The sequence below is a fragment of the Thamnophis sirtalis genome, unplaced genomic scaffold (genome assembly GCF_051295495.1).
Source record: "Thamnophis sirtalis isolate CommonGarterSnake01/CBP01778 unplaced genomic scaffold, rThaSir2_p1.2 scaffold_5, whole genome shotgun sequence".
NCBI lineage: Eukaryota > Metazoa > Chordata > Lepidosauria > Squamata > Natricidae > Thamnophis > Thamnophis sirtalis.
In genome coordinates this window covers 110535776-110559789 of record NW_028261385.1, presented here as the reverse complement: position 1 = coordinate 110559789, position 24014 = coordinate 110535776, and the positions used below count along the sequence as shown (strand labels likewise).

Below are 24014 nucleotides of genomic sequence, written 5' to 3'. Positions count from 1 at the left end.
AATTAAAAAACTATATGGATATTTATTAGAGGTTAAATTACAAGAGGAACAAGTTAAAGAAACCATGATAGCTTGGGGGGGAAATTTTGGGCATGGGATTGATTTAGAGAAATGGCAGAAATTGTGGTCTCAAAATTATAAAATGACAATGTCAACTGCATATAGAGAAAATCTGAATAAGATGTTTTACAGGTGGCATCTACCCCCAACGAGAATTGCAAGAATGTCCAAGAATAAATCCAAAAAGTGCTGGAAATGTCATCAGACACCGGGCTCATATTACCACATGTGGTGGATTTGTACTGAAGCCAAAAGATACTGGACTAAAATTCACATGTGGTTGGAGAAAATGATACACAAACACATAGACCTTAAACCAGACATTTTTTTACTGGGAATCATACCAAAAATTTATAACAAAGACTTAAAATATTTGATTGTAAACGTTTTAACAGCTGCTAGAATCATATTTGCAAAAAATTGGAAAAATGAAACAATATCAAAACAGGAAGAAGTTATTCGAAAGATAATGGAGTGTGCTGAAATGAGCAAATTGACATTTGAAATTAGAGAACAAGAAGACGAGCAATTTTATAAGATATGGGATTTGTTTTATCAGTGGCTGGGGAAAAACCGGGAAATGAAAAATGTTTTACTTATGTTTTAATTGAAGGAGATAAGTGATAATACAATTATGTTGTTAAAAAGATTAATAACGATACAATGAAAGACTGACATATATATGAATTGAATAAGTTAGAATACTTTGTTGAAAAATGAAGGAATAACATTTTTGTTTGAATGTATGATGTACAAGGACAATAATGAACATAAGCATACTCGATGGATGATTGGCGGGATTATACATAATTGAAAATAGTGATATATAAACATAAACAGTTGATAAATTCTTTTACACTGTAAAAATATTCAGAATGAAATAAGTGATTACATAAAGGTGTATTGTTATTAAACAGACAATCAAGAATGCAAGGGAATTAGGTTTGTTGAAAAGAAAGAAACATTAATTGTAATTGAATATATGTTGTACAATGAAAGTGAGTTATCTAGTTATATTAGATGGCAAATCTGTGATTGTATATGTAATTGAAAATATGGATGTAAAAACGCTTGTAACCAACATGCTGTATGTAATGGATGAGAATTTTTTTATGTTGTTTTCTATGTTTAAAAATAAAAAAAAATATTGCAAAAAAGAAAAAAGAAAGAGCTGTTGTTGCCTTTATCCTTGTGTGCCTTTCCATTACCCGATCTAACAGTTTTCATCATGACTTCTGACTGTAAGTTAGTGTTCATGGTTGCATTTTGTTGGATAGGGCTCAATTTTCAACTCTGTTAATATCCTTTTGAATCTTTAATCTATCTTCGAAAGGGTTGGTGGTTCCCTCCCAGCTTGGTGTATTGATTCATCTTGTGTGAATTTAATGAATTTCCTTTCTAGCCCTTCATGCAAATTGTTTATGAAGATGTTGAAGAGTACTGGATTAAGACAGAGAGATGTGGTACCCCACTCATGTTGCCCTCCATGTAATCCATTGAGGAATACATGCTGAATGTGGTTGGTCAGCCAGTTATGAATCCATTTGGTGATGACTGAGTGTTTGCCAGTGAGACCAGTCTATCAGGGCAACCTGTTCTACCCAAATATGAGACAGAGCATACTGTTTCCGCTTTTGCTTTTCAGCCCCAATCCAGGAGCCTTTGCAGGCAGTGACAAACTATTTTTGTGTTAAATTTGTTTACTGACAAAGTCCCCCTTTGTCAATGAGCCATTAAAGCCTGAGCTAGTCCACTTTACATAATAAAGAGTTTTTCCCCTCAGCTCCAGAGTGATAGGATTAAGGCATGATAATATTGGCCCTTTACTAAGGTGACCAGATTTTCAGATTGGTAAAGAGGGATACCATTGACCGGGTGGATCGGGGGGCTTGATTAAAAAAATTATATTTTGTCAAAAGCTCACAAAAGGCGATTAATGACCCCAGGACTGAAACCATCATAAATACGAATCTGTTGCCAAACAAAATTTAGATCACATGACCATGAGGATGCTGCAACGGTCGCTAAGTGTGCAAAAATGGTCGCAACGGTCGCTAAGGGTGAAAAATGGTCATCAGTCACTTTTTTCAATGCCATTGTAACTTTGGTCACTAAACGTTTTCCCCATCCTCAACACCTCACTTCTTCCTTCCTTCCTTCCTCTTGCTTATCTACCTTCACCTTATCCGTCTTCTGCTCTTTCCCTCTCTTCCTTCCTTTCTCCTTCCATCCTCTCTTTCCTCACTCACTCCCTTCCTCTTTTTCGCTTCCTTCCTCCTTCCATTCTTTCAGCTTCCTTTCTTTTGCCTATCTACCTTCTCTGTCTTTCTGCTCTTTCTATCTCTCTCTTCCCCTTCGCTTCTGTTCCTTCCTCCTTCCATCCTTTCTCCTTCCCTCCTTCCTATTTCTTCCTTCTTCCTTCCTTCTGCCTATCTACCTTCACCTTCTCTGTCTTTCTGCTCTTTCCCTGTCTTCCCCTTTCCTCCCTTCCTTCTTTCCTTTCTACTTCCATCTTTTCTTCTTTCCTCTCTCTCCCTTTTTCTTTCTTCCTTCCTTCCTCCTTCCTCTTGCCTCTCTCTCCCTTTTTCTTTCTTTCTTCCTTCCTTCCTCCTTCCTCTTGCCTATCAACTTCATTCTCTTTACCTTTCTGCTCTTTTCCTCTTCCCCTTTTCTTCCTACCCCCTTCCCTCTTTTCTCTCTCCCTTCTTCTTTTTCTTCCTTCCTTTCTTCTTCCATCTTCCTCCTTCTCCTTCCTCCTTCTATTCTTTCTCCTTCCATCTTTTCTCCTTCCATCTTCTCCCCCCTCCCTTCTTCTTTTCCTTCCCCCCTCCCTCCTTCCTTCCTCTCCTTCCCACTCTCTCCTTGGGAGGGGACAAAACCCAAGGGCTAAGGGGGCGGGGTGGGGGGCAGCAGAGACCAAATAAAGTCAGTAGATCTTATTAAAACTTTCCTATTTGTTGGATCGCATTGCTGCAAACTTATAAACCAAATCAGGGGAACATTTTGCAACTGAGGGTGCTGCAAGGAAAGTGGGGAGGGAGGCAGCTCTGCCATTTTGCAAGGAATGAGAAACGGTGCTTTAATCCGAAGGAACTGCACTCGGAACCACAGACAGAGAAAGAAAGAAAGATCCTTGTAGCACAAAACCCACCTTTGCATAGTTGTGAGAACATAGGTAAAACAAAACAAAAAAGCACAGCTCCCCTCCGCCCTCTGAATGGGACTCAGCATGACTCTGATTTGAACAGAAGGACACGGGCGGGGAGATAAACACCTTCATTTGCATTCTCTGCGACCATGATGCTTTGCGAGGAACAATCCCAGGGGATACCCGTGACTTTTTTCAGATTTTTCCTTTTGTGCTAAAAAAAAAAACAGGACTTTTTAAAAATGCCACAGAATGAGCTGTCCTCCTCCTCCATCACTAACAGCTGGGGGCTCAGAAATCAGAGCGAAAAGCCAGTCTTCCATCTCTTCCCTCTTCTTGGATTCACTCTGAAGTTTCTTAAATCCCCCCCTCTCTCTCTGTATCTGTTTCTCTCTCACTCTGTGTGGCTCTTTGTCTCTATCTCCCTCCGTCTCTCTCTCTGTGTCGTTCTCTCTGTGTATCTGTCTCTTTCTCTCTCTCTCTCTCTCTCTCTCTCTCTCTGTGTCTCTCCTCCCTCCCTCCCTGTGTGTGTGTGTTTCTCACTCTGTGTGTGTGTCGCGCCTGTCGTCCTGGATCAGGCTGAGTTGCCTGTCTTTCTTCAGCACCTCCCAGGGGTGCACATCCATCGTAAAATCCATCGGGTCATCCAAAGTTGCGGGGCTCAGCAGGACCTTGGCTGAATGCGTGCAAATGCTCAAGTCCGCTGCTCGCCACTCCTTAGCTAGTTGCAAAGTTCTCTCCAGAGATTCTGGCAGGCGGAGGCAGCGCTTGCCTCTCGAGCTTTGGCGAAGGGGATTTTTTCTGTGGGATGGAGCCTGGGCGGCAGGGAATTTCCCCGCCGAAATAGAAGGCGAGGCTTTCAAACTAGTCTGATCCTGCTTGAAAAGGTTGCTGTGGCAGAGCAAAGGGTGCCCTGGCTGAAGATTCCCTCTTTCAGTTGGTCTCTTGAATTCACCCCCCTCTTTTCTTTTCTACAGAAGGAAAGGGTTTTTTGACTGGGCAGCTCGACATGATTAAGGCCGTTCTGCTCCTCCTTTGCGCTGCCCTCCTCTCTCTGATAGCCACCTGGTTAAAAAGGAGGAGGAGCCCATCGAGGAAGATGAAGTGCGCGGGTGGGATCCCTGCCCCTGCAGATGGGCTCTGGACTAGCGGAGCCTCCTCTTCCTCCTTTTTAACCAGGTGATCTTTGGCTGCTGCATAAGCCCATGGGCACAAGCTGCCCTCTTCTCTCTGATAGCCGCCTGGTTAAAAAGGAGGAGGAGGCTCCGCTGGTCTGGAGCCCATCTGTGGGGGGAGGGATCCCCCTTGCATTCCTCATCTTCCTGGATGGGCTCCGACCCAGCAGAGTTGCCTCCTCCTTTTTAACCAGGCGGCTATCAGAGAGAAGAGGATAGGGCATGCCCGTGGCCTTGTGCAGCACCCGAATTCTTGCCTCCTGTTCTTCGGCTGTTGCACAATCCCAAGGGCACGCGCTGCCCGGTTTGCTGAATCCAGCGTGGCTTCAGAGAAAGAAGGCATGCGAGAAAGCCCCCCCCCCTCATCCCCGCTCCTGAACATTTGAATGAAGGAGGCTGCAGGCTCCTTTGTTCTCGGCTATGCGATTTTCTTTCGTTTTCTGCTGCCTGAACAAGTGAATGAGGCAGAGGGAGAATGAAAGGAGATTGCGTCCCTTCTGTCTCCCCGTTGCTCAGAAAAGCAACTCTGGGAAGGTCCTTTGGTGACTGCAGGCGTTCAAGAACCTGCCTGCTAGCAAAGGACCTTCCCGAAGTTGCTTTTCTGAGCAACGGGGAGACAGAAGGAACAAAATACCAGCCGGCTGGGATGGGTATACAGGGCTGGGGGCGGGGCAGGCTTACTTCTGGGTCCGGTCACAAAAATTGGGAGTTTTTAAGAATGTCCCGGGACACGGGACAAATTGTGCAAAAGCGTGATTGTCCCGTGAAAATCGGGACGTCTGGTCACCTTAAATTAGCTGAATATGTGCACCATATGATGAACAAAATTTGACACTTAGAATAGTCCTATTGTGCAGTAGCAAAAAATGAAGATAAAGGTTAGAGCTACGTATTTTGTCTTGCATAGGACGATGGTCTCAACTCAATTTAGCTACAAAGCATAAATAATTTAAACGCTTGTTTATTTTCCAAAAATAGGCAAATGACAAAATGGTTTTAATATCTGCTGGGAATTCAGTTCTTTTCAAATTGTTTGTACATCTAAGTTATAAAATAATGAAAAATAAACAATTATTTTAGAAAAATTTATTTGTAAAAGCTAGGTAAACAAGCATGAAAAAGTATACAGAATAACACAAAGAAATTGCTACTAGAAAGTCATGCAGATGTGCTAGATCAAATGCTGTTAATACTACTACTAATAATAATGTTAATAATGCTAATAATGCTAAAACTTTTGTTTTTTGTTTTGTTTTGTTTTTTGTTGTTTTTTTGTTGTTTTTTGTTTTTTTGTTTTGTTTTTTTGTTTTTTGTTTTTGTTTTTTTTGGGGGGGGGGTTGGTTTTTTTCCTATATTTTCCTATATTTCCTATATCCTGAAAACAATAAAATATTGGATTATCTAATTTCTCAGCATTAAGAATAGTTAGCTGAATATGTGCACCATATGATGAACAAAATTTGACACTTAGAATAGTCCTATTGTGCAGTAGCAAAAAATGAAGATAAAGGTTAGAGCTACATATTTCGTCTTGCATAGGAAGATGGTCTCAACTCAATTTAGTTACAAAGCATAAATAATTTAAAATTCAGTTCTTTTCAAATTGTTTGTACATCTAAGTTATAAAATAATGAAAAATAAACAATTATTTTAGAAACATTTGTAACAGCTAGGTAAACAAGCATGAAAAAGTATACAGAATAACACAAAGAAATTGCTACTAGGAAGTCATGCAGATGTGCTAGATCAAATGCTGTTAATACTACTACTAATAATAATGTTAATAACGTTAATAATGATAATGCTAATAATGCTAATGTTACTTAATCCTAAATACTAATAGTACTACTATTGCTATTTCCTCTCTTATGACGGTAAATTGCTAACTTCATCTTTAGCAAATATCACATCATTGCTCTTTCTGTGGGGAAGTCTTTCCAGAGTCTTTCAATGGGTTCCACCACAAAAGCGCGTAGGACAAAATCGCGCTCGACAAAAGCGCGCTGTGACGTCATCACAGCGCGACGAAAAAGATCGAAAAAATGTAAAAATAAAGCTAAAACCTTCCCCTAACCCCCCCAAACCTAACCCTAAACCTAACCCTAACCCTAACTCTTAACCTAACCCTAAACCTAACCCTAAACCTAACCGTTAAAGTAACGAAAAACGTAACGCTAACCCTTATCCTAACCCTAACGCTAACGCTAACGCTCTAAAGCTAACCCTAACCCTTACCCTTACCCTAACCCTAACCCTAACCCTAACCCTAACCCTTACCTTTATGTGAATCGGCTTGCTTTAATTTAATTTTTATTAATTTTTATTTGAATTTTTCGATCTTTTTCGTCGCGCTGTGATGACGTCAAAGGCGCGATTTTGTCGATCGCGCTTTTGTCGTCCGCGCTTTTGACGGGTCACGTTTCAATGATGTAGAAGTTTTATTTTCTTCAGTTGGATTCAGTGTAGCTGTACTCTTAAGCTGCTCCTGATAATCATTAGGGACATCCATATCCACCACCACCAACTCATCTTCTTTTTTGTGAGAGGCAGAAGGCACATATCTCAACTGCTCTTCCTCATCACCAATAAAGTCATCTAAAAAAGCCACGCCATCTTCTTTTCTATGAGGAAAACGCTCCAACTGTTTAGAGTCTGACCTTTCCCTTTTCATGAGTAGTTCTGGCACGGTTACCTCTTGTCCAGGCTTTACCCCAGTTGCAATTTCAGCTTCTTCTTCATCTCCTTCATACTCATCTAAGAAAGCCACCCCATCTTGTTTTCTGTGAGGAAAACGCTCCAACTGTTTAGAGTCTGACCTTTCCTTTTTCATGAATAGTTTTGGCACGGTTAGCTCTTGTCCAGGCTTTACCCCAGTTGCAATTTCAGCTTCTTCTTCATCTCCTTCATACTCATCTAAGAAAGCCACCCCATCTTGTTTTCTGTGAGGAAAACGCTCCAACTGTTTAGAGTCTAACCTTTCCTTTTTCATGAGTTGTTCTGGCACGGTTAGCTCTTGTCCAGGCTTTACCCCAGTTGCAATTTCAGCTTCTTCTTCATCTCCTTCATACTCATCTAAGAAAGCCACCCCATCTTGTTTTCTGTGAGGAAAACGCTCCAATTGTTTAGAGTCTGACCTTTCCTTTTTCATGAGTTGTTCTGGCACGGTTAGCTCTTGTCCAGGCTTTACCCCAGTTGCAATTTCAGCTTCTTCTTCATCTCCTTCATACTCATCTAAGAAAGCCACCCCATCTTGTTTTCTGTGAGGAAAACGCTCCAATTGTTTAGAGTCTGACCTTTCCTTTTTCATGAATAGTTTTGGCATGGTTAGCTCTTGTCCAAGCTTTACCCCAGTTGCAATTTCAGCTTCTTCTTCATCTCCTTCATACTCATCTAAGAAAGCCACCCCATCTTGTTTTCTGTGAGGAAAACGCTCCAATTGTTTAGAGTCTGACCTTTCCTTTTTCATGAGTTGTTCTGGCACAGTTAGCTCTTGTCCAGGCTTTACCCCAGTTGCAATTTCAGCTTCTTCTTCATCTCCTTCATACTCATCTAAGAAAGCCACCCCATCTTGTTTTCTGTGAGGAAAACGCTCCAATTGTTTAGAGTCTGACCTTTCCTTTTTCATGAATAGTTTTGGCACGGTTAGCTCTTGTCCAAGCTTTACCCCAGTTGCAATTTCAGCTTCTTCTTCATCTCCTTCATACTCATCTAAGAAAGCCACCCCATCTTGTTTTCTGTGAGGAAAACGCTCCAATTGTTTAGAGTCTAACCTTTCCTTTTTCATGAGTTGTTCTGGCACGGTTAGCTCTTGTCCAGGCTTTACCCCAGTTGCAATTTCAGCTTCTTCTTCATCTCCTTCATACTCATCTAAGAAAGCCACCCCATCTTGTTTTCTGTGAGGAAAACGCTCCAATTGTTTAGAGTCTGACTTTTCCTTTTTCATGAATAGTTTTGGCACGGTTAGCTCTTGTCCAAGCTTTACCCCAGTTGCAATTTCAGCTTCTTCTTCATCTCCTTCATACTCATCTAAGAAAGCCACCCCATCTTGTTTTCTGTGAGGAAAACGCTCCAATTGTTTAGAGTCTGACCTTTCCTTTTTCATGAGTTGTTCTGGCACGGTTAGCTCTTGTCCAGGCTTTACCCCAGTTGCAATTTCAGCTTCTTCTTCATCTCCTTCATACTCATCTAAGAAAGCCACCCCATCTTGTTTTCTGTGAGGAAAACGCTCCAATTGTTTAGAGTCTGACCTTTCCTTTTTCATGAATAGTTTTGACACGGTTAGCTCTTGTCCAGGCTTTACCCCAGTTGCAATTTCAGCTTCTTCTTCATCTCCTTCATACTCATCTAAGAAAGCCACCCCATCTTGTTTTCTGTGAGGAAAACGCTCCAATAGTTTAGAGTCTGACCTTTCCTTTTTCATGAATAGTTTTGACACGGTTAGCTCTTGTCCAGGCTTTACCCCAGTTGCAATTTCAGCTTCTTCTTCATCTCCTTCATACTCATCTAAGAAAGCCACCCCATCTTGTTTTCTGTGAGGAAAACGCTCCAATTGTTTAGAGTCTGACCTTTCCTTTTTCATGAATAGTTTTGGCACGGTTAGCTCTTGTCCAGGCTTTACCCCAGTTGCAATTTCAGCTTCTTCTTCATCTCCTTCATACTCATCTAAGAAAGCCACCCCATCTTGTTTTCTGTGAGGAAAACGCTCCAATTGTTTAGAGTCTGACCTTTCCTTTTTCATGAATAGTTTTGACACGGTTAGCTCTTGTCCAGGCTTTACCCCAGTTGCAATTTCAGCTTCTTCTTCATCTCCTTCATACTCATCTAAGAAAGCCACCCCATCTTGTTTTCTGTGAGGAAAACGCTCCAATTGTTTAGAGTCTGACCTTTCCTTTTTCATGAATAGTTTTGACACGGTTAGCTCTTGTCCAGGCTTTACCCCAGTTGCAATTTCAGCTTCTTCTTCATCTCCTTCATACTCATCTAAGAAAGCCACCCCATCTTGTTTTCTGTGAGGAAAACGCTCCAATTGTTTAGAGTCTGACCTTTCCTTTTTCATGAATAGTTTTGACACGGTTAGCTCTTGTCCAGGCTTTACCCCAGTTGCAATTTCAGCTTCTTCTTCATCTCCTTCATACTCATCTAAGAAAGCCACCCCATCTTGTTTTCTGTGAGGAAAACGCTCCAATTGTTTAGAGTCTGACCTTTCCTTTTTCATGAATAGTTTTGACACAGTTAGCTCTTGTCCAGGCTTTACCCCAGTTGCAATTTCAGCTTCTTCTTCATCTCCTTCATACTCATCTAAGAAAGCCACCCCATCTTGTTTTCTGTGAGGAAAACGCTCCAATTGTTTAGAGTCTGACCTTTCCTTTTTCATGAATAGTTTTGGCACGGTTAGCTCTTGTCCAGGCTTTACCCCAGTTGCAATTTCAGCTTCTTCTTCATCTCCTTCATACTCATCTAAGAAAGCCACCCCATCTTGTTTTCTGTGAGGAAAACGCTCCAATTGTTTAGAGTCTGACCTTTCCTTTTTCATGAGTTGTTCTGGCACGGTTAACTCCTGTCCAGGCCTTACCTCAATTGTAATTTCAGCTTCCTCGTCACCTTCATACTCATGCAAGACCACTACATCTTCTTTTTTACAAGGTATGGGTAGGTCCTGGGTCATGGAGATTGAAGTTTGACTTTGAACAGATGCTAATTCTGATTTCCCCTCAGCTGTATCATTCTCTTGATCCAGGAAAGCCTTCATATATTCCACAGTATCCATAGAGGTCCTAAGTTCTGACGTCATCTTAACAGATGTTGTATCTGACTTTAGTATGCTTTTAAAGTATTTCATGCTGAATCCTTTTGAATGGCCTGAGGTACTTGCTGCAGGAGATATCATAGATTTTGTGAATGAGGAAGTAATACTCTGTAACAAAAAATGTATTATGAAAGACAGTATTAATGATGGCAGTTCAACAGCATTCTTCCATTTCCTCTCGTAATCTGAATACACACTATGTATTTGAGATAAAGACAGTGTACATCTGATTTTAAAAGTCTTATCATCTATTATCATGATCACTCATATTCCTTTTGAAATCTATAATTTAAATAATCTTTGGATTCATTAGCTATAAACCATCCTTCCACATAGCCTTCAAACTCTGCTTTGGGACTATTTTAAAATATATAGAGAGATTATTATAATTCCCAACATCCTAAATCAGCTTGTAAGAATTGTGATCCCAAACCAAAACTCAAGCCTTACTGTCTTGTAATCACTTCCTCTCTAAAGATTGTAAATATCTAAAGCATCTGTTCATTTCCTCCTCCTAATTATTGCATCATGAAGACAAGCATTCCAGAGGGCACTGGAGTGAGGGAAAGGGACTATAAGATCCAACCTTTTACCCAGCTTCCTCAAGTATCAAATTTGGGGACCTTCCCAACCATACAACTGGAGTTGTATTCTTCTGATATTGTAAGCAGGAAGGCTCAAGTAAAATCATATGCAAAACCCGTCACATAATTCTCCATTTAGCAACTACTTCACTTAATGACTGAGTTGCGGGTCCTAACTGTGGTCACTAAACAAGAACTAAGTATACAGTTTTTGAGACAGATGGGGACTGAGGCCTCAATCTAGACATTCAGCTGCTATGGGTTCAACAGCTTTAGTACTGTATCCAATGAATTTCTGACAGAAAGAGTAATTATATCAGGTCTCATTTATGAATATCTGATATTTTTTAACAGCCTGTGTAATGCAGCCTTTTCCCAGACAAAAGGGGTATAAGGTATTTCAGAGTGGGTTACTCCCTACTATTGGAATTTATTAAAAGGGCCTTAAGTATCTTAAAGGCAAACGGCAATGAAACTGTACTTTTTATATTTTGCATTTGTCTAGGAACGAATGAAATGAAGAAAATAACAGAATTGGGGGGGAATCTCCAGAGAAATTAGCCAAATATGTTGCTTGTGATGCATTTTTTCTAAAAAATAGCTGGAACCACACAAAGGGCAAGGGTTCATGCCGAAACCTCTAAACTCTGAGAGCTTTGAATGAGTCTTCATGGAGCTGGCACATCCTGTTTGAGCAAATCACGAAGACCGTGATGAAGATTCTATATTAATTTCTCTACCACCTGTCAATAGAAATGCTAATAACTGAAAGGGTCATTGTGATAAAATGCCTGTCAAAGATCAGGTTAGTACAGAACACATACTACCAAAGGAGGAGGAGGAGGAAGAAAAAGAAGACGAAAGAAATTTTCTTGTTTAGAGAAAGAAATGTCATCAAATACTCCTTACCCCTAATGAAATACTTGGAGATTGCCAAGGCACGATGGTATTGGTTATTACACATACAGAAGCATTAATGTAGTTTTTTGTTGCCTGGACTGATGTTGTTTGCAACGAGGGTATTAAAGCAAGTATGCCAGCTGCTCCAATATTGCAAACCCCAGTTACTAGAAAGGCAATGGTATAATTGCCATATGCATCATACATTACACCTGAAACAAAAATATGTTGTTTACTTTTGTGCTTCCTTTCCCAAAACAGAATTTTCTTTCAAATGATACCATACATTCCAGTATCAAAAAGATTTAAGTAATCACAGCATACACCTTCCTGATCCCAAAAGCTATTCAGCTGGTCCTTGCTTAACTGCTAATTGGAATTGAAAACGCCATAATTTAGCAACATAGTTTTATATAAAAAAATAGCGACCATACCACTTAGCTGCAACAGTTCTTGCAATCCCCAGTTACCAATGTTAAGTGAGAACTGTGCAGTTCGTTAAGCGAGAACCTCTTATGAGCATAGCTTCTGACTTCCTGCTGGCTTCCCCACTGACTTTGTGAGCAGCCAGCCAGAGAAATTCTTATCACGTGACTGCAAGATGCTACAATGGTTGTAGGTACGAAGTCCCATTGTAACTACCCTTGTTCAGTGCTGTCATAAGTTCAAATGGTTGCTAAATGAGTAGTCATTAAACAAGGAGTACCTATATAGGCATACATAGAAAAGAAAGAGGAAAAAAGACCTAACTAGTGGTGGTAAGTATGGCAAAGCATCATTAAGTCTCTGTTCTTATTATGCGCAGACCTTATTGCGTCCTGCCACTCTGTTCTGGGTGGGCATGTGTCCTTCTGGGCTCCTGAGCAGCTAAGAGGGGTTAAGGGGGGCTCAGAGAACCAAGTGGACGCTGGCCTTGTTGCAGAACCAGTGGAAATACCTAGCAAGGAATATTGCCGTTATCTGAACAGGAATGGACCTGTCTGACCAGAGGAAACGGACAGGGTCTTTGGGGCTGTAAGTTCAGCCCTGTTCTTTAGATCCATGTCCCTCTTTGCTGATTAAACTGGTTCAGGGGATTATGTGAGGAGGTTTTAGCGATGGTCAGTTTGCCTCACCTGCTCCTCAAGAAGCCAGGCAAGCGTGAGATGGGGGTGAGGCATCCATCCTTGCCCTGTTTGACCTCTCTGCAGTTTTTGATACCATTGACCATGGAGTCCTTCTGGATTGAGTTTGATTGAGGGTGGGCGATAAGAGTGCTGCTCCAGTTCACTTCCTTTCTCCGGGGCTGATTCCAGGTGAGAGTAGTTGGGGAAGAGAGATCTGAGGGACTGCTTCTTCCTCATTATATGTGCTTGTCCTACCAGAGAAAGCAGGCTGCATGTCCCAACTATTAGGGAATTAAACTTGGGTCTCAGAAGGCAGACTGTCTTTGGTGTGGCCCTCCCATTTTGAGATATTTTACCCCCAGAAGTGAGGCAAAGTCCATCCTGTTCAATATTCAAGTCCCTCAGGACCTGGCTGTACCATCAGACCTGGGGGTCCTAGCAGACTGGGGAAATCCTGTGATGCTATCGTCAGGCCTGCAGCCGATTCCTTTTAGGATCTTTGGCCTGCCACACTAATATTCTTTTCTACTGTGCTGTTTTATTAGTAGGGAATTGGGAGGGGGAATAGTTAGAAGTAGAATGTATTGTTATCAAAATAAAATTCCTTTCTAGGAAGCCAAGGTCATCTTTTGTTCTCTACCTCTCTGAGCCTGACCGGAACTGGATGGGTGAAACTGCCAGCATGGCAGTGGAATATTGGACCATGTGATGGACTTGTGGGTGTGGAGGCAAGATTGTGAACTTTCAACTGGGTGCGGAAACCCAGGAAGCTTTCAGATTCAGGTTTCTACATATGTGCCAACATGTCTCTCTTAATAAATTGGAACTTTGAGGAATATTCTGCCTTGGACTCTGATTTAATTTTGGATGATATTTGGAATGCTGACAGCTATCTTACTGTGGCTCATATCATTCCCCTTGCTTGGGTGCCATTTTATTGTTTTGAAACATGACTGTTTTTAAATATTTATTGGTTTTTCTTTTTAATTCACTGCTGTATGCCATATTTGTGAGATTTGCAGGCATACAAATATAATAAGCAAATAAATACTCAGGCAGGCCTTGGGAAGAGTCAGTTCTTGGACACATTAGCAGTATAGTTTTCTCCAGGCTCAGTGTTTTTTACAGACAAATCGCATTAACTGGTTTACCTGCAAAGAGTGGACCAAAACAGCTAATTGCATTGACAGCCATCATAAATCCCCATGCAAAAGGCATTCTTTTTCCCACCAAATCAAATGTAAGGATAGGTAGGAGAACATAGTTTCCTGCGTCGAAAAATCCCAAAAAGGAGCAAATGACTACAAAAGCGGTAAAAGATGTGCAATGAGGAATAATAAAGTAGACCACACCTGAAAAATAAAACATGAAGGACACAGATTTCAATATGAACCAAATGTATTTATTTACTCTACAATGTAAACTAAGATAAAACAACACTCATCAGGCTTTGCCACTGCTAATTTCCAATATTTCAGTTCTGCTTACCAAAACTTTTGTTTCTCAAGTATGATAGTAATGCATCTTCTGTGCCTCATATTAAGGAACCTATGCATTGGCTCCAAGTGCCCAAGTGTCTTTTGCTAGAGTGCCATAAAGAAATTACTGTATTTTTCAGAGTATAAGACGCACCAAAGTATAAGACGCACCAAGGTTTTGAAGAGGCAAATTAAAAAAAAAACTTTTTGCACTCTGCAAACCTCCCAAAAATGGCCCATTTTTCACAAAAAAGGGCCTGTTTTTTTAAAAAAAGGTCATGAATAGCCCTTAGGAGGCTTGTAGAGTGTTCCTGGGGAGTGGGTCGGGGGCAAAAAATGAGCAAAAAACAGTCCATTTCTTGTGAAAATAGGCCCTTTTTGTCAAAAAAAGGGCATTAGAAAACTTATAGAGTGCTCCTGGGGGCTGGGAGGGCAAAAATGAGCTTGCTCATTTCTGCCCTTCCCAGCCCTCAGGAGCTCTCTGAAAGCCTCCTACAAGCTATACACGACCATTTTGGTGAAAGGGGTGGGGTTTCAGGTGGCAAAAAATGCTGTATTCAGTGTATAAGACATACCCAGATTTTCAGCCTCTTTTTTGAGGGAAAAGGGTGCATCTTATACTCCAAAAAATACAGTAGGTTCTCCCATGAGAACCCACCTCATGTGTCAGATTCCATTCTCCTAATTCCTAATTTCTACTCATCATGTTCCAGTGAGAACTGGAATTCAAGCCATCATACGAATGGCCTCAAGAAGATTTGGCAATAATTAACTTAAGGCACAGTGTTAACTTGTAGTTGTGCTGATATAACTCATACGTGCAAGAAATGACACTCTAGATGTTTCTAGGTCTAAAACCATAATTTCTCAGGCAAAAAACATTCAGAAGCTTACTGTGAAACTTACCAACAGATAATATGGATGCCTGGTTAACATAAAGTCGGTCGACACTTTCAATATCACAAATTTTTCCAAACAGAAGACAACTAACCATGCTGCTTACTCCAAGTCCCACCATAATGTAGGATGCTTTTTCCACAGGAATACCCAAATCGGCTGCAAGTTTCATCGGCAAAAAAGAAAATGAAGCACGATTTTTAACATGCCGGGTTTAAAGTATTCTGTTTAGTGAACACTAGTCATAATTAAGCTAACCTAGTAATTAAATATAGCCGCAAATTCAGTCATACTTGTTTAAAGATTTATGCAAATAGTTAGCAAAAAAAAAAAGATGTAACTGACTGACAATTCAAACATTTCATACTCCTCTCCTGATAAGTCTATCTTCATTGGATACATTAGTGTTCTCCAATTTGGTGCCTCCATAATGCATTGCCAAAAATCAAACTGACAGGGGACTATGGGATTTAATCCAATATATGAAGGCGGCACCAAATTTAGATCCTTTGGCAATGACACGATGTTTTCTTCAAAAATTATTCCTCAAAAGTAATTGACCAAGTATTATTCAAGTTTTGAAAGTTAGTACAGTCAAGACTGCAGTTGGTGTATCTGACACTATTGAAATAAATGTACACTTGTTCTCAGTGACCACTTACCTATTATGGACAAACGACAATCTTACAGCTACTAAAAATAAATCAACTTGGCCCAAATTGATGTAGCCCTTCTCCAAAATTGAGTTAAGGATTAAAACTGGTAAAAATTGAATGTTTAGCCACATGTCTTAAAATAGTTAGAATTAGCTGATAAATCGGGGTAGTCTGGGTATGTATTTATCCCAATCCTGTATTGGAGGGAGCCCCTTGTGGAGTACTGTGAAGCCGTTACCATGGCAACTCCAGTGTGCTGTACAGTAGAAGCCATTTTAAGGCACAACATCTTTACAGAACTTGAATCCAAAAGGCATACATTCACTGTCAAAAGTACTGTGACTTGACACTATAGATATAATATAACACACTCCATTTGTGCAAGTACCATGCACACATACCTACTGCTCATTTAAATGGAGCGTGTGTATGTGCTTGGCTGGTGCTCATGCAAGTGAAGATATGCGTGGACACACACACACACGAGCCGGCCATTACCATGGCCTGGTTGCAAACCCTCAAAGCCCACTAGTGGGTCATGGCCCACAGGTTGGGGACCCTCGTTCCAAGCTATAACAGAAAAGCAAAAAAAAAAAAAAAGATAATGGCAACTTACCATATGCACAAAAGGTATGTAGAATCCAAATTTTGCTAATCCAAGAGAACTGACCCATATCTCAAAAATACGATCTTTCCATGCTGGGAAAGACTGAAGGCAAAAGAGAAGGAGACGGCAGAGGATGATGAGTGTCATTGATGCAGTGGGCATGGTTAGACTCTGGGAGACAGCGGAGAACAGGAGAAGACAGGGAGGTGCGAAATAATCTCTGATAGACAAATGTCATTACAATCATTAATAACCAGAATCTGAATTTAATAAATACATGGTTGTGAAACTTACTTTTACAGAACACTTAAGATGTGTCAAGTTCTTATCTACTCACATGTCCAATGAATTTATGACTTACAAGACATACATTTTCTACTCTGTTCCATATTATTAGCTGCTACATCACATCCACATCCAGATGCAGATAATTTGAATTAGATATTACAAGACGAGGGAAACTAAACGTATAAACTACCTTTCCAAAACAGTCCTAGGATGCATTTGTAATCCATCCTTCCGAGGTCGGTAAAATGAAGACCCAGATTGCTGGGGGCAATATGCTGACTCTGCCAACCGCTAAGAGAGGCTTTTAAAGCACCGTGAAGAGGTATATAAGCCTGGGTGCTAGTGCTATGATTCCATCTATAGTCAATGGTTACATATTATCTTATTAAAGACTTGCCCCAATTTAAATAAAATTAGAAAGGGTCTTTGGAAAACAGTCCATGAAAGGAAGCTGAGATAATGTAGGGTCACATTTTAATTTAAGCAATGCACCATTTGTTGTACCACTCATATAATTTCCATTTGCTGTATGACACTGTCCATTGGGGCCTTCAGTCTACAACCAGCATCCCAGATTGAGATCAAATTGCAATAGTTGTCCTAAATGTTGGATTTACTTTCTTTTTATTCCCATGTTGCTACTTATTTATTGGGGGGGGCAGGGATGTATAGTTGTGTTTTGTCTGAGTAATTGTATAGGAAAATTCAGAAACCTGAAAAGAACTCTTTGTGTTACTTTGTTTCCTTATTTTACCCAATATGGATTCTCTTCCCCCACACACACAGGAAAAAGGAGATATTTAATTTAAAATGGGGGGGCAAGATATAGTCATACGCCCATTCAATCTTAGCCGAAAATCATATAATAGTGACTGGCTGCACCACCTGACAACCCTAGCCCAGGACCGAAAACAGTGGCGTCAAATTTCCATGGAAGTTGCCTATACCCACGATGGGTGAAGAGGCGTCAAGTACAAGTACAAGTACAATTTAAAATGCCCAAAGCAGATACATAAGTTTTTGAAGAGGCCTGTAGGCAAATCCAGCAAAAATACATATGGTTAGAATTGCACTATATACACGCAAACTATCTCTCCATCCAAAATTCTGAATTAGATAATACTGAAGTCTATTCTGTACGAAAGTTCCTGCAGCCCCTCCAGCCATCACTAATCCAGTGGCAAATGAACGCTTTGTAGTAAAGTAAAGGCTAACCATTATCAGGCCTATCAAGAAATAAACAGAAATTTAAAGTAGTTGTTTTATATTGAAGTCCAGTCACATCACACTCTGTTTTATTTAACATGAAAAAGGTATCTGGGAAAGGAGAAAGCTTAAACATTGCTTTTCATCTGACACAATTAAAAACCATGCTACTATTTCTAATGAGTTTTGTTAGGAATTTAATCTAACAGTTGGGTTGGCAATATATAAATCATGTAGCAATGTTGTAATTGTTTCTTTAAATCATACTGTAAAATGTGATTGGTTGCTGTTTTTCCTCAATCGGCCATACGAGAGAGCCAGAATGACTGCTAGCTCTCTGTTTGCTAGATGCTGGGCTGATCTGATCTGAGTGTCGTGAGCTATTGTAAGTTTCGCAACAGTTAGCAAACGGACTGTTTGTATGATTATGGACTATGTTATTTGGATTATCCCTTAACTGAAAGACATTGATGACAGACTGTCTTATCTGTTTATGACTTGGACTGTTTGATGGACTCTGATACCTCTATTTCCACGAAAGGAAAAGCCTATTTAAACTGCAGCATCTCTGTATCAGGGGTGGGTTCCTACCGGTCCTTGCGGACCAGTTGGTCGGTGAACCTGGAAGCAATTAACTTCCGGGAACACCCCCTCTAAGGTGCGGCTAGAACTGGCCACCCGCAAAGGACCTCCCCAGACTTGTTTTGTTGAGCACTGGGTGACTGACGGTAGTTTGCGCCGGCCGCTCAAACTAGCACCAGTTGCCCCGTTTTCAGCAAAGCAAGCCCGGGGAGGTCCTTTGTGGGCAGCCAGTTCTAACCGCTTGCGCCCAGCACTGCAGCTGAGGTGAAGCCCCAAAGCCCCCGCTGCCACCAGAATATTTTCTGCCGCCACCTCCTTCTCCTCCAACAGCACTGCCAGATTTGCCATCCGACACTACGGCTGAGGTGAAGCTGCCAAAGCTCCCGCCACCACCCCTGCCCATGGCAGTGACACATCCCCCTCCGCTCGGAACACCTGAACTGGGCACCACGTTATCCCTCTCCCCTCCTCCTTCGCCATGAGGCTGCGGGAGCCAGTAAGAAGGCAGCGGAGGTGGTGGGAGCAGGAAAAAAAGGCCTCATGGCTTCTCAAAAGCATGGTGGAGGAGGAGGCGGCGGCGGCAGGGGTAACGCGGGGCCCAGCTCAGGTGCTCCAAGCAGAGGGGGAGGCGTCGCTGCCACAGGTGGGGGTGCTGGCAGGAGCTTTGGCGGCTTCACCTCAGCCACAGCATCGGGTGGCAAATCTGGCAGTGCTGTTGGAGGAGGAGGAGGAGGAGGAGGCAGCAGCAGATATTCCGGTGGTGGCGGGGGCTTTGGGGCTTCACTTCAACCGCAGCACTGGGCGCAAGCGGCTAGGAATGGCCACCCACAAAAGGGGCTTACCAAGTTTACCCACCTTCTCCAAGAAACAACTACATTTCTCTCTTTCTTTATCCCCTACGTTACTTCTTTTTCAGTTTGTACATGTTCCTGGGTGCTGTCTTTTTGCCCACTTCTACTTAAGGAGAAGTCTCCTCCCTAGGAAAATGATTGCACCTGACATACTATCTCTTCTTAGTTGGTTAGTTGAAACCCACCACTGCTCTGTATGCTGGTTTGTGTGTTCTGCAACACAACTCTCACAACGCTTCGCTGAACGTACTCGCTCTCCCAATGGAAAGCTTACCTAACAGGTTTTCTCATGAAAAAGTGCTGCAAAGCAAAAGCAAAAGCAAAAGCAAAAGCAAAAGCAAAAGCAAAAGCAAAAGCAAAAGCAAAAGCAAAAGCAAAAGCAAAAGCAAAAGCAAAAGCAAAAGCAAAAGCAAAAGCAAAAGCAAAAGCAAAAGCAAAAGCAAAAGCAAAGCAAAAATATGTTTTTAAAAACAGAAGAAATGTGTGACAAAATTTGATTTTAATGTAAAGCATTACCTGGAGTGTAGGCCAGACTTGATCCCACACCAACAATGATTCCCCGGGTGAAAAATAGGGTTTTAAATTTGTCAGCATATGATGACCACACTAGACCACCTATGGTCACCAAATCTCCAATTACTGCCACTTTGATGGCTCCATATTTCACCAGGAGTTTTCCCGACACGGGACCAAACATCATAATCAGGGCATAGCTGACAGATCCAATCCAAGCTTAAAAAGACAAATGCATTTAATTAAACATATAAAAAAATATCATAAAAAAAAATATTATCAACTCACTTGTATGTTTTACTGATGTAAATGACACTAATTCTTGTGGATTTCAAGAGCATTGACATATAGTTTAAACCAGTGTTTCCCAACCTTGTCAACTTGAAGATGTCCGGACTTCAACTCCCAGAATTCCCCAGCCAGCGAATGCTGGCTGGGGAATTCTGGGAGTTGAAGTCCAGACATCTTCAAGTTGACAAGGTTGGGAAACACTGGTTTAAACCATTTGCTTAAAGACTGTTAATAAGCAAGACATAATTATAAACAAAACTGCAGTACAATATATCAAAGCTATGCTGGAAACCTTAATGTAACAATGACCTACCTATCTGCGAGTTACTCGCTTCAAAAGAACCGAGAAGGGGCAGCATGTAGACACCGAAGGCGCTATGGAAACCGCTAACAAGTAGGCAATGGGTAGCCGCCGCCGCCACGAATACCCAACCCCAACCTCCATCCGGAGGGGGGTGTAAGAAAGAGGCATCCGCCCTGATGTTCGTGACAAAGTCACGGATTTTCTTCATGTCTGGAAACAAAGAATTGTAGAGAAGAAAAAAAAGCATTATTAATCTCTCAAATAGAAAAGATTCAGCACACCTGTCCAATAATCAGAATTTTCTTACTAAAGCAGCATAAAGCACATAGGAGCAGTGTTTGCATTACACCATGTCAGCAAACATTTCAAACTTGTGGCAGTGCTCAACAAGGGGCACTTACAATCGGTCTGCAGAGTTCTGGCCACCGCACCGTCTCTGCAGTTACACAATTGAGATCTGGGTTCTTGGCACTTGGTTTGCAATTGCAATGTTGCAGCAAGCTGCTATGGTGCTAGTGCAATTTCTGAAGTTTCCTGCTGACTTTCCAGTAGGAAAGTCAATGGGGAAGCGAGCGGGAAGTTGGAAGTCACTGTCATGTAAGGTCGGTGTTTAATGATCCACACAATGGTCTCTTAATGATGAAAACTGGGATCGCCATCCCTAAGCAGCACAGTCACAGGAAAATGCACCACTGCATTGCTTACCAATGGCAATTCCAGTCCCAATTGTCTTTATAACCCAAAAAACTACCTGTACTGCCTGCTGGCAAAGCTGACTTGACTATTTATTTACAACTTTTCATAAGTTATCTAAAAGATGTTACAAGTGTCATTCCTAGAAGCATAATTTCACAATTAATTTTATAAGAACTATAAAAGCTATTATATTCATCAGTGAACATTTTGCTATCAGAGAAATGCTAGGTATAAGAGGATTTTTTTAACACATGCCTTGTTTTTGCTGATATTGTCAAGTGGAAATCAAGACATTCAGAAAGTTCACATGAGTAATAAAGATTTATTGCAAGCTTAAGCTCTCTACAAATCTGACCCACTAACAGTCAAGGGAAATGAGTAGAAGAGAAGCATTCAAGGCGGGCTGGACTTGCATGTCTTGTGAACATGCAGGGACTCGTAACTTATAACGCATTTGACCCTTCCCTCGGGCTCAGCCTGGTTATCTCCTGCAAATATTTCTGATACCAGACAAATGTTCTTAAATCATACATCGAATCTAACTAAAATATCTTCTACTTCAATTTGCTAACTTTAAATATTTTTAAACTGTAAATTGGTTTTTGATAAAAATAGAGAATATAGTTCTGAGAGAAATCTGTCCCTTAAGAAATCTTCTTACTGATATTTTTCCCCTGAAACTTATGGATCAATATACTTTTAAATATTTTGTACACATATACTCAAGTTAAAGACTGTTGGCTTCTCAGGGCGCTGCGAGGAGAGTCCAAGTGTGGGTTAACACAGTCTATCTGCTCTAGGACTGAGTGAGTTTTTTCTCTTGGCCACACCTCCCTTTGCCTCCATTATTCAGTTTAAAAAACGAGGAACCACCGAGCAGGAAGCCCGTACAGTCATGTCCAGTCATCACCCTCGCATCCGCGAAGACCCGGGGTGGGATTGGACTCTCCTCACAGCGCCCTGAGAATGACCGTTCAGATAAGCCAACGGTCTTTCTTCAGTGTGCTGCTTGGAGAGTCCAAGCGTAGGACATGCCCAAGCTATAGTGTCCCCGGGTGGGAAGAAACTTGAGTCTCCGGAACATCCACAACCTTCTGTAGAACTCTTCACCCAAAGGAGGCTTTGGCTGAGGCAAAGGTGTCAATCTTATAGTTCCTGATAAATGCAGTGGGAGAAGCCCACATGGCCACTCTGCATACGTTGAGAATAGATGCCTGGGTCGCCCAAGCCGCAGAAGTGGCAGCGCTCCTCATCGAGTCACCCAGTCACCCGGCTAAGCACAGACCTGCCCTGATGTTCGTAGGCAAGCTTGATGCAGGCCTGCAACCAACGCCCAGTGGTGTGGGAAGACGCTTTGTGACCAAGCGACCCCAGATGAATGGCAGGTCCCAGGACGGGTAACGGTGAACAGCTCGGGGGCAGATGTTTGTCGCTTCCTTCAGGAAACTCTTGACCTGCGGGTGTTGGCTCAAGGGCCAGGAGGACCCCTTGATCAGGATGGTAGAAAGGGCCACAACCTGACGCTGGAGAGTGCTGGGGGCCAGACCCCTGTCCAAACCCTCCTGCAGAAAGTCCAGCAGCTGGGGAACAGACACGGACACATCCCTTATGCCTTGTTTTTGGCACCAGGAAGAAAACGCAACCCAGGTCAGCTTGTATATCCTGGTGGTCAAAGGCCTCCTGGAAGCCTGGATAGTGTGAATGACCACACTATGAGCTCTTGGGGACTAAGAACAGTATGGAATAGAACCCCTGCCTCTCCTGTTCTTGGGGAACGGGTTCTATGGCCCTGATCTGGAGAAGATGAGCAATTTCCTCCTGCATAAGGGACCTCTTCAGGGGATTCTTTGGGGTCGGGCACCGGATGAATGTCCTTTGTGGAAAAGAGAGAAATTCTAACACCAGGCCCCTCCTGATCATGTTGAGGACCCAAGAGTCTGTGGTGATCTCCTCCCACACATTGGCGTATAACTGAAGCCGACCCCCTATGCGAGGACCCCTGTGATAGTCACTTGCCCTTACGGAACTGGCGGGAGTTGTTCCCACCACAGTATAGCTTCCGAAAGGAATGTTGCTGCTGCTGCCTGCCGTGTGACCCAAAGGAACCCCTGTTCTGATTCCTATCCCCACCCTGGGAATAGAGTCTCTGGTAAGTGGAAGAAGTGGACGGCTGGTTGGCGTCTGGAGCCCAAAAGGACTGCTTCCAAAGGGAACCAGAACCCTTGCGCTCGCCCTTCTTCAAGGTGGCCGGGAGAATCTTATGTTTGTCTTTCGGCTCGATGACAAACTTGTCCAGGAGCTCCCCAAAAAGCAAGCTTCCATTTGGCCTTCATGTTGGCTTGCCAGTGACGAAGCCACAGCAGCCGCCGTGAAGTGACATTGATGCCAATACTCTAGAGGCAAATTTTGCGGTGTTCAATGAGGCATCTGCCGAGTATTCCACAGCCATAATGATCTTGCTGAGGTCATGCTTCCACCGGGATTCCCCAGTGGGAAGCCTAGCCCTCAGCTGTCTGAGCCAAAGAAGGGACGCCATGATGAAGAAAGAGGCCGAGGTGGATGCCCTGATAGTCCAGGTGGCCGCCTGGTGCGTCTTATGGCAGGCCTTCTCAGAACATTTATCCTCCGCCTTTAGACCTTCCAGGAGGTCTGCTGGCAGGTTCAAGGTCGATGTTAAGGAAACCACTGGCGCATCCACCTCGGTCAGTTTCAGCACATCCTCCATTTTACCCTCCAGGGAATAAAAGGATTTATCCGCTCCGCTAGGATTGGTCAAGGTACCAGGCTGAAGCCACTCTCTGGACTGATCTGGAACTGGAATTAGCTCCTGAGTGGGAGCAGTCTCCTTGAACAGACCTTCTTTGGA

At 42.2% G+C, this 24014-nt stretch overlaps 1 protein-coding gene across 1 annotated transcript; it reads right to left on the bottom strand.

The window, feature by feature from the left end:
- Positions 1-4801: 4801 nt before the first annotated feature.
- On the bottom strand, positions 4802-23873 carry LOC148045552 (uncharacterized). Its single transcript, XM_087717032.1, has 12 exons — positions 23541-23873; positions 22434-22728; positions 20462-20662; positions 19861-20076; positions 17705-17931; positions 16426-16519; positions 15164-15325; positions 13931-14131; positions 11683-11885; positions 9903-10297; positions 6856-7004; positions 4802-4830 (listed from the first exon to the last, which is right to left on the bottom strand). Exons 1-12 carry the CDS (start codon positions 23871-23873, stop codon positions 4802-4804), a joined length of 2505 nt encoding a protein of 834 aa, XP_087573158.1.
- Between the last annotated feature and the right edge of the window lie 141 nt (positions 23874-24014).